Here is a 13538-nt window from a genome sequence, read left to right on the forward strand (position 1 = left end):
GCTGGACTTCCCATATTCATAGAAATGAGGACAGCAAGGACATTATAAAAATCTCTGTGAGCTCCAAGAACAAACAAGGCAAGGCATTTATTTTAGATAGGACAAAATACTTAAGAGAGAATAAAGATAAACTAGCTCAGCGTAGGTAACCTTCCCCTCTGTGGCTCCTACATATCTTTATTTTGTCTATTATTAAATGACTTCAGTAAGCCAACAACACAATGAACTGGAAATATTTTTTCAGAGACTTATAATCATGTTATGCCTCCTCTGTGGCTGGAAAATGAGCACAGAGGAGCTTCTGATATCGAGGATTGGGGGGGGGGGCTTTCTGCCACCATGCTGGGCCAGCAGCTGCCAGGACAGCCAGGACGCTCTCTCCATCGCTGAAAGTGGGTGCTGGGGACAGGCTGGCACAGTTCAAAAAGGGAGTCCTTGCCTTGCAATCACAGAGATAAGCTCACCCCATCAGCATAGTTCTGACCTGGCCTGAAGTGAAAACCAGGTTGTGCTGTTCTATTTTTGTTTCTGGTCCAGAATTTGAACTGCTATTTGGAAGTTCCTATGGGCATCACCAACCCTTGCACTGCCGTTGGATTGGCAGGGCAAAGGGGCAGGTAGGCACCAGCACGGGGAGATGGAGTGAGGTGGTGACCAGGACGGATTCACAGATTATCCGCCCACCGAACAGCGGAACCAGGGCTGCTCTCCTGAGCCTCGGTGCTGGCCTGAGCAGCAGTGTGGAGGCTCTTGCTCTGAGCCTCCCCACAGAACATCTGACCTGGGCTCCTGGCTGAGCCCTGCTAAAGTTGGTGGGACTTCTCTCCTTGCTCCTAGAGGAAGCGGGGATCCACTCTACTGTCCTGGAGCAGGCCCAGGAAGCTAATAGAAATGTGCCTAATCTATCTTGGGAGGGACACTTCTTGCTTTTAACTAGAAAGGCAAAGTGAAGTGAAAACTAACAGAGGATTACCATTGAGAGCAAGGGGTGCTGCCAGTTTCATCAGTGCGATATCATTTCCCATCGTCTTGGGTTTATAATTTCGATGGTATATAATTTTTTCTACTGAATGTGGGTGAACTTCGGTGTCTTGCTGAGTCACAAAGCCAACTTGCACACTCCATGAGCTCGGAAGGTACAGGCTGAAATAAAGAGGTAAGAGTGTGATGAACCTGCAAGAAAACTCTCGGGTTTCACATGAATCTCTACAGACAAGTAACTACAGTCAATTGTACTTGCTTACTGATGTATTAATATTGGCTGTGTTTTAGATTTGATTTCAAAAAATGGAAAGGATGATAAGTGTCAGCAATGTACTGGCTTACTGGCTTTTTGTTTGTGCAGTTTTCTACAAATGCCTAAGAGCTTTGCCTCCTTCTACCTTTAAAAAGCAGCTTCTTTCCTACGCACCCCCACAGCAGCTGATACTGTCTGGTATGTGTCAGATCAGTTTTTAGATTAATTGAGCGGCACTTGCGGCAAGGTGTTTTCATGGGAGCAGCTTTTATTCCAGGACTTGCTTCTTTCCCCAGTTCATTTGCAGCCACACCTTCAGCCTCTGGCATGCAACTCATCTGCTCTTGAGTTTGCCCTGCTGTGCTTGCTAGTCGCAGATTAACGGAGGTCCCAGAAAAGGACTCCAGGGATGGGGTTGCCAGCTCCTCGCACAATCAACTTCTTTGAACAAATCAAATCAAATCAATCTGAATAAATCACAACCCATCAACCTTCGAACAAGTGAGGGATAGAGCTACTAAAGTAGAGAGATGCTCCTAAGTAAGTATTTTTGTGGCAACATATTGCTCCAAATAGAATCTGGGAGTGGGATTCAGCTGTTCCCTTTCTTCTCTCCATAGGCTACGAAAGGATCCTAGAGGATTTACTTGGAAGCTGACACTCATGATGTGGGTGTCTAAAACTGATCGGACAAACTTCATTTTAGCTGCCTTAAATGCCCTCAGTGAATGTGGTTTGGATTTCCTAAGAGTAAGAGATGCAACCTTGTAGTATTAGAGAGGGGCCCATTTTTATTGTTACACCGAGAAGAGACTAAGTAATTATTAGGAACCTACAAGTAAGGGTATCCTGCTAGATCTTGTCCTAACCAGTAGAGAGGGACTGGTTAGAGATGTGAAGGTTGGGGGCAGCCTTGGCTGCAGTGACCATGAGATGATGGAGTTCAGGATCCTGCAGGAAAGAAGTAAGGCAACAAGCAGGATTGCAACCCTGGACTTCAGAAGAGCAGATTTTGGACTCTTCAAAGACCTAATTGGTGGAGTCTCATGGCTTAAGGCCCTAGAGGGAAGCGGGGTTCAGTAGAGCTGGCTAGTATTCAAACATCACTTCCTCCAAGCTCAAGAGTGGTGCATCCCTATGAGTAAGAAGTGCAGCAAAGGGGGCAGGAGACATGCACAGATGAGCAAGGAGCTCTTGGCCAAATTCAGACAGAAGAAGAAAGTACATAGAATGTGGAAGAGGGGACAGGCTACTTGGGAGGATTACAGGAATGCAGTCAGAGTATGTAGAGATGTTGCAAGGAAGATTAAGGCCCAGTTGGAATTGAGTCTGGCAAGGGATATTAAGGACAACAGGAAGGGCTTCTTCAAATACATCAGCAGCAAGAGGAGGACTAGGGAAAATGTGGGCCTGCTATTGAATGGGGTGGGGGCCCTGGTGACAAGCGATACAAGGAAGGCAGAATTACTGAATGCCACCTTTGCTTCAATCTTCACTGCTAAGGGCAGCCCCCAGGAATCCCAGAGCCTGGACGTGAGGGAGAAAGTCTGTAGAAGGGAAGACTTTCCTTTGGTTGAGGAGGACAGGATTAGAGATCTTCTGGGCAAGCTTGTCATCCACAAGTCCATGGGCCCGGATGGGATGCACCCACGGGTACTGAGGGAGCTGGCAGCTGTTGTTGCCAGGCCGCTCTCCATCATCTTTGAGAGGTCCTGGAGAACTGGAGAGGTGCCTGAGGACTGGAAGAAAGCCAGTGTCACTCCAGTTTTCAAGAAGGGCAAGAAGGAGGACCCAGGCAACTACAGGCCGGTCAGCCTAACCTCTATCCCTGGAAAGGTGATGGAACAGCTCATTCTGGATGTCATCCCCAGACATATGGAGGAAAAGAAGGTGATCAGGAGTAGCCAGCATGGATTCACCAAGGGGAAATCCTGCTTAACCAATCTGATAGCCTTCTCTGATGGCATGACTGGTTGGGTAGATGAGGGGAGAGCAGTGGACGTTGTGTACCTTGACTTCAGCAAGGCTTTTGACCCTGTCTCTCATAACATCCTCCTGGATAAGCTCAGAAGGTGTGGGTTAGGCAAGTGGACAGTGAGGTGGATTGAGAACTGGTTGAAAGGCAGAGCTCAGAGGATCATCATCAGTGGCATGGAGTCTAATTGGAGGCCTGTGGCTAGTGGCGTCCCACAGGGCTCAGTACTGGGTCCCATCCTGTTCAACTTTTTCATCAACGACCTAGATGAGGGGACAGAGCGCATCCTCAGCAAGTTTGCTGATGACACCAAGCTGGGAGGAGTGGCTGACACAACTGAGGGCTGTGCTGCCATTCAGAGAGACCTGGACAGGCTGAAGAGCTCGGTGGAGAGGAATCTCCTGAGGTTCAACAAGAGTCAAGTGCTGAGTCCTGCATCTAGGGAGAAATAACCCTAGGCACCAGTACAGGCTGGGGGCTGACCTTCTGGAAAGCAGCTCTGCCGAGAAGGACCTGGGAGTGCTGTTCGATGACAAATTGACTGAGCCAGAAATGTGCCCTTGTGGCCAAGAAGGCCAGTGGTCTCCTGGGATGCATTAGGAAGAGTGTTGCCAGCAGGTGGAGGGAGGTGATCCTGCCCCTGTCCTCAGCCCTGGGGAGGCCTCATCTCAAGTACTGTGTCCAGTTCTGGGCTGCCCAGGACAAGAGAGACATGGAGCTACTGCAGAGAGTCCAGTGAAGGGCTACGAAGATGATCAGAGGGCTGGAGCACCTGCCCTATGAGGAACGTCTGCGAGAGCTGGGCCTCTTCAGCCTGGGGAAGAGAAGACTGAGGGGGGATCTTATCAATGTGTGTAAGCACCTGAAGGGAGGGTGTCAAGGGGACAGGGCCAAACTCTTTTCAGTTGCCCCATGTGACAGGACAAGAGGCAATGGGCAGAAATTGAAGTACAGGAAGTTCTGCCTGACCATGAGGGGGAATTTCTTCACTGTGAGAGTGACGGGGCATTGGAACAGGCTGCCCATGGAGGTTGTGGAGTCTCCTTCTCTGGAGATCTTCAAAGCCCGCCTGGATGCTACCCTGTCTAACGTGCTCTAGGTGACCCTGCTTGAGCAGGGAGGTTGGACTAGATGATCTCCAGAGGTCCCTTCCAACCTTGCTGATTCTGTGATTCTATGATTCTGTGATTTACAACTCTAAGAATACTTTATACAGGTTAAAAAGGAGCAGTGGAATACATGAAAGGCACTGAGAATTACAGGATAGCTCACTGACTACAACTGATTGATGTTGTAAAACTTGAAAAGGATCTTTTGAATTATTTTGGACCTCCTGAATACCAGGAGAGCGAAGTACAAAATCCTCCTGATTAATTCCCATGCAGTAAAGCCAAACCACTGATCTGGAAGTATAAAACCTGTCACTTCAATGTTTTTTAAGGTGATTTCTAAGGCAGCTGGGAATCCCCAGAATATGTGAAGACTGGGCCATTTGTTCTGGGATAGCTTTTTTGGAAGGCTATTTTTTATGAAGATTTGCACTGGTACAAGAACAGAGAAATACAGTTTAAATATTATGGAGCAAGCTAGTGAAATAAGGATGGCACTAGTCTCTCCTGCATTTTTCTGTTGAGGAGAAAGCATGGTGCTTTATCCCACTTCTTCAATGGCCTACCTGCACAGATACACTGCACGTGAGGTTGGTAGGACTCCCCAAATGTGACAACGTAGGGACTTACTCATACACGCAGTGTGCAGCTGTGATGATCCAGCGCGGAGTGATGACGGAGCCACCGCAGAGGTGGTGTCCGTGAAACTGCAGGCTGACCTGCCACGGCCACTGCCGGGGGGAGGATGCGTTGCCTCCCACAATGCGCGGCCCGTAGCTGGCCCGCGTCCCGCACACTGCCAGAAAGCAAAAGTTACGCACCAGTTTTTGTCACCTCAAACCCACCCTGTCTTCTCACACCTGCCAAGGCTGGGTAGTCTTGGTGGTGGCAGATGTCCTCGAGGTCTAGTCTCTACCTTGTGCTCAGAAGAGCTGCAAAACCCACTGCTTTGGGTTAATAAACAGCAATCCAGGGCCTACACAGGCAAGCTGAAGCATCCCAGCTCCTGGTGATTTCTTTTTAACATCTCTTTCTGAAAACTAGTTGACATGGAGAGCCGTGGGATAAAAAGTTCATATCCAAGACAGAATTTCCCTTTTCCTGCCGAGAAGACAATGAGCTGAGTTGCCATACCAGTCCACTGACTGAACTCAATCCTTAAATGTTTCCGTCTATGTGTGATTCTCACAAAAAAACTCCTATTCCCTGATACTCACAATCTGCTCACTAAGTCTACTCTGATCCCATGAAATTGTTCGAAATTTCATATGTGAAATGCAATTTTTTCTTGGCATCATAAACTGATGGTATGCCCCGAGTATGCAATTTCTCCCAACTCTTGCCCTGCGGTGGATGAAAAAAGGACAGGTTTTGATCTTACATTCACTTTTCCTGATGCTTACCCAGACATTTCAAGATGATTACATTGCCAGAGGTGCATTCTTCTCTAAGGTGAAAAGACAGCAATATTAGTTCCAATGCAGGATTTTTTTTCACACTTGTGTGACTTTCTTGTACAGTTATGTAGATGCAAATATATATATCTCATATATTAAGAGAAGCACATTAGTTGTGTATTCATCCAATCTACTTCAGACATTTAACAGAAATACTTCAGTTGGGAATTCAGATATCATCTGGAGGCTACAGTCCATGTGTTTCACTGCTGAAGAGTGATTCACTCTTCTGTAAAGGATGTGGGGGGGTCATTAGTGATTTTTCACTACGCGATCTGTAGGCTCCTTGGAGCTTTGGATTGCTTCTCAGTGGAAAGTAAGCAAGAAAAACGAGCAAACATCAAGAGGAAGAAATTCAACATAAAAACTCTGTACTTCCTTTGGGAAACAGCTAGGGATCTGCAAACTAAAATACACTGCTAGGCAATAAAGATAAGCACCTACTGACTATTCACTGACTATAGAGGAATCATGGGAGAAATAAGTTTTTCAGATAGCTAATTTTAAAGCTTTTGTTTGATTTTAATAGGCCTTGGATCAGGCCCTTAATTCATATTCCAGCAAAACTGCTACTGAACCTCAGGTTATGATGTGCAAGATCACAAACCATTTGTAAAGTGCTGCATGCCTGAGAAAATTAGGCAACAATCTCAAACTATTAATAATTCTTCTTTCATTAATTACTCTGTTTCGGTCAGTATAAATTGACAGAATTAGTGTTCTTCCATTTAACCAAAAATCTGAAGCTTACCTTACGTTTGTTGCATTGTGCAGCGATGTCACTTGATCAGCTGATAACCAATGGCTGAGGGACACAAAATGTCTTTGAAATTGTTTTTCAACTGCAGTCACAGGTAAATAACCTGAACTCACATAACTGCAAATAAACCATAAACACAACTTACAAATACAGAATTTCAGGAATCCTTTCAAATAATTCAGTGATTCTACTAATAAAAATGCTAGGGTGGTAGATACAATAATTGGATTCTGACACTTGATAAAATAACCCTATCCTCTTCCATAAAGATTTCTTACAATGTGTGGGCATTTTTGCCATAATTGTGGGTAGAAGTCACACATACTGAGAGGTATTTAACTCGTAGCAAAGGTGAACTTTAATTCTAATACTGTATTAAAACTTTTATCGTAGCTGGTTGGCATGTCTTCCGAAACACTAACATGCTTTTTATTTCCTTTTTCTAGAGTTATGTTTTGCTTCAGGAAGGATGAATAATTTTCAATTCATTCTTGTCTTTTGCTTTGAACAACTTAGTTGTATTTTATGCTAATGGCAACAAAAAATTATTCAGCCGAATTTCTATTGCTAACAATAATGTGCAGAAACCAGAATGACTCCATCACACGAAATAATCTCTGCAAGTCACAACTTCAGATTCTTTCTCAACAGTATAACAGTTTGTGAAAGAGAGGATGCGTTTCCAAGAATCAGATCAATCAAGTAAGAACTGCCTCATCACCTCTGTCTCTAATTGAAAGGTGGACTTATCTTGGGCCCCTCTAGTAAAAGTGCAAAGTATTCCCTGATAGATTTAATGACACAAACTATGTATACAGTTTTTCCACTGAGGAAGTGAGAGACATGGAAAATGCACCACATGTTGCTTCGTACTCCTCTGACTGGTTGTAAGTCACTAGAGAGACAGGCTTGATTCAGGAACCTTTATCCCATAGGAAAGATTTAACTGTATCATTGTATTTAGCCATCATCCAGGATTTAGAGCAGTAATAAATGGTGTTTGCTGGGCACAAGTATTCAAACCATCCTGAATCTGCTTAGTGTTACATTTCACAAAGCTAAATTGTTAAGTCCTTTTTCATTTGAATGACAGGCAAATACAGGGCTTCATTAGAAAGACTGAAAACCTCAGTTTGCTCAACATGACAGTTAGAGTTTCTTCCATTTGGTACCTTGAGAAACCTAAGTGTTTGCAGGTAGTATTTCCATATTCTGCTTTCCAGTCATCAGAGCAGACTGTTCTCCAGGATCCAGAAGTGAACACTTGCAGCACTGCTTTCTTGCCACTCAACCTGACTTTGAGATTCAGAAGAAGAGAAAGTCTGAGTGAGCTGTGAATTAGAGACACTGAGTATGCAACATATACACAATAGTGTCAATGCACCACTGCAGCACCCGCATTTCTGTTTTTACTACTTGCCTTTTTCAACACTCAGTTCCTTTGGAAAAAAAAATGTTTTTTGTTGTTGCTTTTTTTCCTGAAGGACGGAACTGGTTTTCCTTTAGCAGTGTCCCTTTTCATCATTCAGGCAGATCAGCCTGAATAAAAAATTCCTGTGCTCACAGGAAGGGATATGGGATGCTAGCTCTAACACAGACAGAGAAGACTGGTCTGCCGTCCAGTGGGTCTAAACAACTCTGGCTGACTGCAATGAGCTGGAACTGCAGATGCCTGGCACTGAGGACAACCATGCCCAAGCTAATTGACAGCTCAGAGTTTAGTGAAAGGTAGTCAGCACCACCCAAACCACACAGCACAGGCAAAGTGGATGTAGTTGTAAAACCCAGTCATCTCTGGGTTGCTGTGGAGTTTCCCAGTCCCATCCCCTCTGCTGCAGGGCAGTGCTTCACCTATGGCAGCTCAACCTGGTGGCCTCACAGCAGAGCCGAGCCACACCAGGGAGCTGCAGTTACACGAGCCATACTGATCCTTGCCAAGAGGGCCATGGGGAAACACTGCAGGAGGCCCAGGACCAGCACCAGTATCCGCAGTCCTTTGTCTGGTCCACATCCCGTGTGTCCCAATTTCTGTACCCTGCCGCCCTGTGCCACAGTCACCAGAGCCTGAGCTGAACTGGGAACAGCAAGCACAGGGTACCTCTCTGCAGTTTGCCACACACATCCAAAGAGAAGAGAGGCTGCATATGCAATTGCTGCTGGACAGGGAGTTTCCAGCCCTGGGGCACATGGGCTGTTGTTGTGGAATTGCTAAGGTAGACACAAAGCATCTGCATGGTCAACAGGCTCCACAGGGGCCTGAAGCTTCCCGGCAAAAAGGACCCCAAAGTTTGAAAGCATTGTGCAGGGTCAGCTGGGGCCAGAAGCTGATGGTTCTTCTCATTCCTCACATTGCACAGACTGAAACCTCTATGGCTTCCTTACCAACAGGTGTAGGATTCAAAATTACAAGCACACTGCTGTTTCCAAATATTAACGTCATTCCCCTCCAGCTGTTGAAAACATCACCCTCAGTTACTATGAAACAGGACAGGGAAGGACTATTTTAAATGATTCTATGATGCCAAAACAGTTATAAAGAGAATCCCCAATATGAAGGCACATATTTCACATGAAAAGCATATTGGGGATTCTCTTTATAACTGTATACAGAATTGACGTAGTGTTACTGTACAGCACTGAACAGTGATCGTCTCATTTATCTGAAGAGCAGTTTGATTTCTCATTAATTCTAAATCAATATTTCAGAGAAATTCTTTATCTGAAGCCACAGCTTAGACAAGCCATCAGTCTCTGTGTCCTCCCAAACTCTTCATATCATACATCTCTTGAAAACATGCCAAATGCTATAGGAGGAAGTAAAGGGGATTTATAATCAAATTTAAATTACCACATCCGTACTCATCCTCCCCTTCTTTACAGTTGAAGACACCATTGCACCTGGCTGATTTCTGGATGCACTTAAAGGATGATCGGCAGCGAAACTTCCCAATGCAGTTGTATTGGACTGAAAAGAACGAAAGAAAATAGCATGATGAAAACACACTTGAGTATTATTTTAGCACTTTTGAGTTTTGTTATCTGGCTGGATTTCTGTCTTGCTAACAAAAGGACAACTCCTGTATTCTAGGAATATTTGAAATGCATCGTGGGGGTTGCTACACAGTGCTGTTAAACTCATCCATTAGTAATGACATCTAGACTGAATTAACTTTGCTGGCTGCGCTGGCTCCTTCCCAGCTCCCTTAGCCCAGGTTATGTTTCATTGTAGGGAGGGTTTCTGGGTGCCTCAGCTCCTTATCAGCGAAGGAGGGAAGAGTCTGACAAAACAGTATGAGCATACTCTCCTCCTGGTGGGGGTACCTCAGCTTTCTGCATCTCATCCTTGTTGTAGATGTGAAGGTACTACTCAACATCCACATATTTGATACCTAGACCTTGGCAGGTCACACTTTCGGGTTGCAGATAAACTCATTCTGTATTTTCTTTTCCTTTGTAGAGGTTGTTTGTGGTAAGGGAAAGTTCATTAGTTCTGTAAAACTAATCTTAAAGAAGTGAAATATACAGGGCAAAAATGTGATGTGCATTACCTGAAAGCTCCCCTAGTTTCTAAATTCTTAGCTCACCACCTAAAGAGGAAGCAGTGAAATCTAACTGGAGAAAGGTTTCTTAGCGTGGCACATTCCTGAGTGTTTAAATATTACACTAATCCTCTCATGAGTGCCAGATCCATTTTATCCATATATGTAAATAAAATTTAAAGCCATCACATCAACAGGATTTTTTACTTCAGTAAACAAGCTGCAGTGGCAGTTTAATTCCATTCTCACTAAAAGGCTCATGAAAAATTTAGCATTTGAATGGTTAATTGAGAACTTAATGAATAACTAATTGTACTCACCACCCAGGCCAATGGCAACTGCTAGGATTACTGCAAGTAATAAAACACAGATATACGGAAGGGATTTGGGGGAGATTAAAACATGGCACATTGAAGGTGGTTGGATATCTCCTAGAAACCAAACAGACAAAACAGCTTCTGTGAAGTTAAAACAGCTTGATTTTTCAGCAAAAAAGAGATTTGTCTAATATTATAGATAGATGCCAGGAGTAACTGTGCACACATTTTGGGGCCTGATCTGACCCAAAAGGTTCAACTCCTTTTGGCTCAGGGGCTTTTGGACTTGTAAGCGAGGTTAATCAAAAAAACAGAAAGCTAAATTGGCAAAAGCAGGACCCCCAAATTAGAAGATAATTTGAAAAATGAGGGTAAAGGTGATCTGGCCAAATTTTACTGTAAAGACAAGGAGAGAACTAAGAAGTAGCTCAGGGCTGTTTCGAGTTTTCAATGAAAAAGGTGTCCCTCAAGTTAAAATAGGAACTAGTGGTAACTGCTGCACACATTTCAAACCTAACACGATCTGGAACAGTTTTGCTCACCATTCATCTCTATAGCTGACCTCCAGCTTTATTTGCATTGCAAATAAAGAAGACAACTGAAAATAATGAATAGTGCACTTTTTTTCAAATGTATTCTGATATATAAAGGGCAAACCCCAGGAAAAGATTATGCACAGCTTGGTCAGGTATACACACAGAAGCTGGCAGAACCTTGTCTTCGATTTTAATTCATGCAGCTCTTCTCCATCTCATTCTTAAATTTTTGAATTTGGGTTTGGCAGAAACTTAAAATTCACTTAGGGCTGCTAAGTGTCTCCCAGTATTTATACAGCTACAAGTAAGTCCCAGTTTATTCAGACTCTTTCAGCAGAAACTGAGTATCTGGTTTTGGTAACAGAACTGTTGTCTGGTATGTAATAAATTTTAGACAGCTGTAGTAGCTAACAGACTGTAAAATTAAACTGGTCTATCTGGATCCTTGATGTTCATCCTGCTTTTGTTGGAATTAATGGGCATCTTTGTCAGCGATTTCAACAGATGAAAAATTAAATCTACAGGATGTAGCAAACACATGTTATTCCTCCCAGACTACTCTATTGCATGTTCACTTTTTTTAATGGATTCAATTTTCACGTTGGGAAAACTTCAAATGAGTTGTTCAAAAATGTGTCAGAAAAGCATAAGCAAATATCTATTTTAGGGCTGAAGCATGTGAATAGTCTGGCTGCGAAAAGTGCTTGCACAAGCACAAAGACACAAATTGTCATCACCCACTAACATGCTAGCAAATGCTGTAGTTCACAGAGTGAGATTCTTTTTCTTCTTCCCCTAAGTAACTGTTTTCTCTGAAAGACTGGGCAAGTGTAGTTTTGCAAGGTTAAGGACCTAGATTAGCTGTTTAGGTCTCAATGGGCCAAAAGCTATGCAACATCCCTACCAGATCCATCTGCAGTGGGGTCAACTTTTGTTTGCGGTATGCAGAAAAATCTTTTGAAGGAAAAATGAAGTTCTGTTACTGGCAGTTCATCTTCTGTAATAGATATGACTTCAAGATTTCCAATATCGGGATTTGTCTCTTGTACCTGGCTCAATAGAAAACAAAAGACAATATTTAAACAAATTAAATCTGTCACCTTTAAAGGTTTTATATCCTTCTCCTGATATGAAGGAACATGTAGCTATTCTTCATGCTTCCATTGTTAATCTATTTTTTAAATCAAATACAGATGCAAAGTGAATCCACAGGATTTTTCAGGAATCTTCAAGAATGTAAAGAATGCTGTCTCTGCCCGAGAAAAGTCATCTTGTAAAATGTTCAGCATTTCATGTTCATTAGAGGATCTCTCATATTTAAAGTCTGTAAATACCGTCTATATAGCACTGAAGTTAAATTTTGCACAGGTTTGTCTAAACACTGCAGCTACTTTTAATAACTTGCACTGTAGGACATTTTCCCTTAAGTGTCAAGCCCTTCACAGTGAGCTACTCTTTAATTGCAAATGGAACAGGAGAAAGATTAAAGTATATGACACCTGAACAGAGCCTTACAGGATGAAAAGCAATTAAAATGAGCTACACTATAATTCAGAGTGAATACCTTTAAAATTCTAATTATAATTTCTGACTTTAGGTCTGAACACTTAGATGATCAATGACAGCATAAATCAGATTTTTTAACTTACAAGGGTGTGTAAAAAGTCCAAACTTGCTAAAGACAGTGGAAAAGTGTTTACAGAGTCAGTCCAAAGCAATGTTTACAAAGACAAGCTTTAGGCAAAGTAGACGTCTTTTCTCTGTGACATTAATTTTGAATTTATCTTTTCACCTTTCAGCAAACAACTATAATAAGGTTTCTATTCTTTCATTTGATAAAATTCCACATATATTGCAAGATGCTATAATTTTGAACATTTCTGTTCAAAAGTTTTATATAAATTGCTAGCCTTAAGGCAGAGGAATATACATGGTTTTTAAATATTAAAAAAACCCCTTCTAACTGGTGCATAAGTTGTTCATCTGGAAATAAAACAGCATTGAGTAGCATACTACACAAAAGATAAACACTGACATATCATTATGTAGAGGACATCGCACCCTCCCAAAGCTTCGCTTACCTCGTCCTGAGAAGTCATAGCTAAAAGCAAAACTATTTTCTCTCTTCATTATCAAAAGAAACCAAAAGGAAATTCTGACGTCTCTAAGCCAGTCTGCTCTGGAAATGTTTTCACTGAGCTGCCAGTTCAGTCATTTGTTGCATATGGCATTATTGTAGCAGTCTGTGTAATTCAACCTGGTGAGAGATATCAGGTAGCCTTGGATGACATGGCTACGGAAAGGGGAAGATTAAAAAATCAGCAAGCTTTTTAATTAGCGCAAGAGCGTAAGATAATATTGTCATATTTGCAAACCTTTCTGTAACCTCCCAGCTAAGAAACTCTACAGAGGTTAAGCCACAGGCTTGCGCTTGCTTGTCATTTATCAGAAGCTGCACAGCCGAAGAGACAAGCCTGTCAAAATCTGCGAGAGGCAGGGCAGAAGGCAGAAGCCCCAGGTGTTTCACCTCTCCGGCAAACAAGGCCTTACGCTGATGTTGCTTGATTCATTGGCTTGATTTCCCCTTAGTGCAGGCAGCAAATAACAC

At 43.1% G+C, this 13538-nt stretch overlaps 1 protein-coding gene across 1 annotated transcript in view; it reads right to left on the minus strand.

Annotated features, from left to right (window-relative positions):
• Positions 1 to 13029, minus strand: part of TMPRSS3 (transmembrane serine protease 3) — a 29310-nt gene extending 16281 nt beyond the window's left edge. The window contains exons 1-9 of the mRNA XM_062576867.1: positions 13012 to 13029; positions 11835 to 11979; positions 10398 to 10508; positions 9387 to 9503; positions 7711 to 7834; positions 6530 to 6655; positions 5725 to 5768; positions 4952 to 5117; positions 974 to 1143 (exon numbers count right to left, since the gene is read on the minus strand). Coding sequence (XP_062432851.1) covers positions 974 to 1143; positions 4952 to 5117; positions 5725 to 5768; positions 6530 to 6655; positions 7711 to 7834; positions 9387 to 9503; positions 10398 to 10508; positions 11835 to 11979; positions 13012 to 13029 — 1021 coding nt within the window. The remainder of the gene's footprint in view (positions 1 to 973; positions 1144 to 4951; positions 5118 to 5724; positions 5769 to 6529; positions 6656 to 7710; positions 7835 to 9386; positions 9504 to 10397; positions 10509 to 11834; positions 11980 to 13011) is intronic.
• Positions 13030 to 13538: the final 509 nt, after the last annotated feature.

The sequence above is a fragment of the Rhea pennata genome, chromosome 1 (genome assembly GCF_028389875.1).
Source record: "Rhea pennata isolate bPtePen1 chromosome 1, bPtePen1.pri, whole genome shotgun sequence".
Classification (NCBI taxonomy): domain Eukaryota; kingdom Metazoa; phylum Chordata; class Aves; order Rheiformes; family Rheidae; genus Rhea; species Rhea pennata.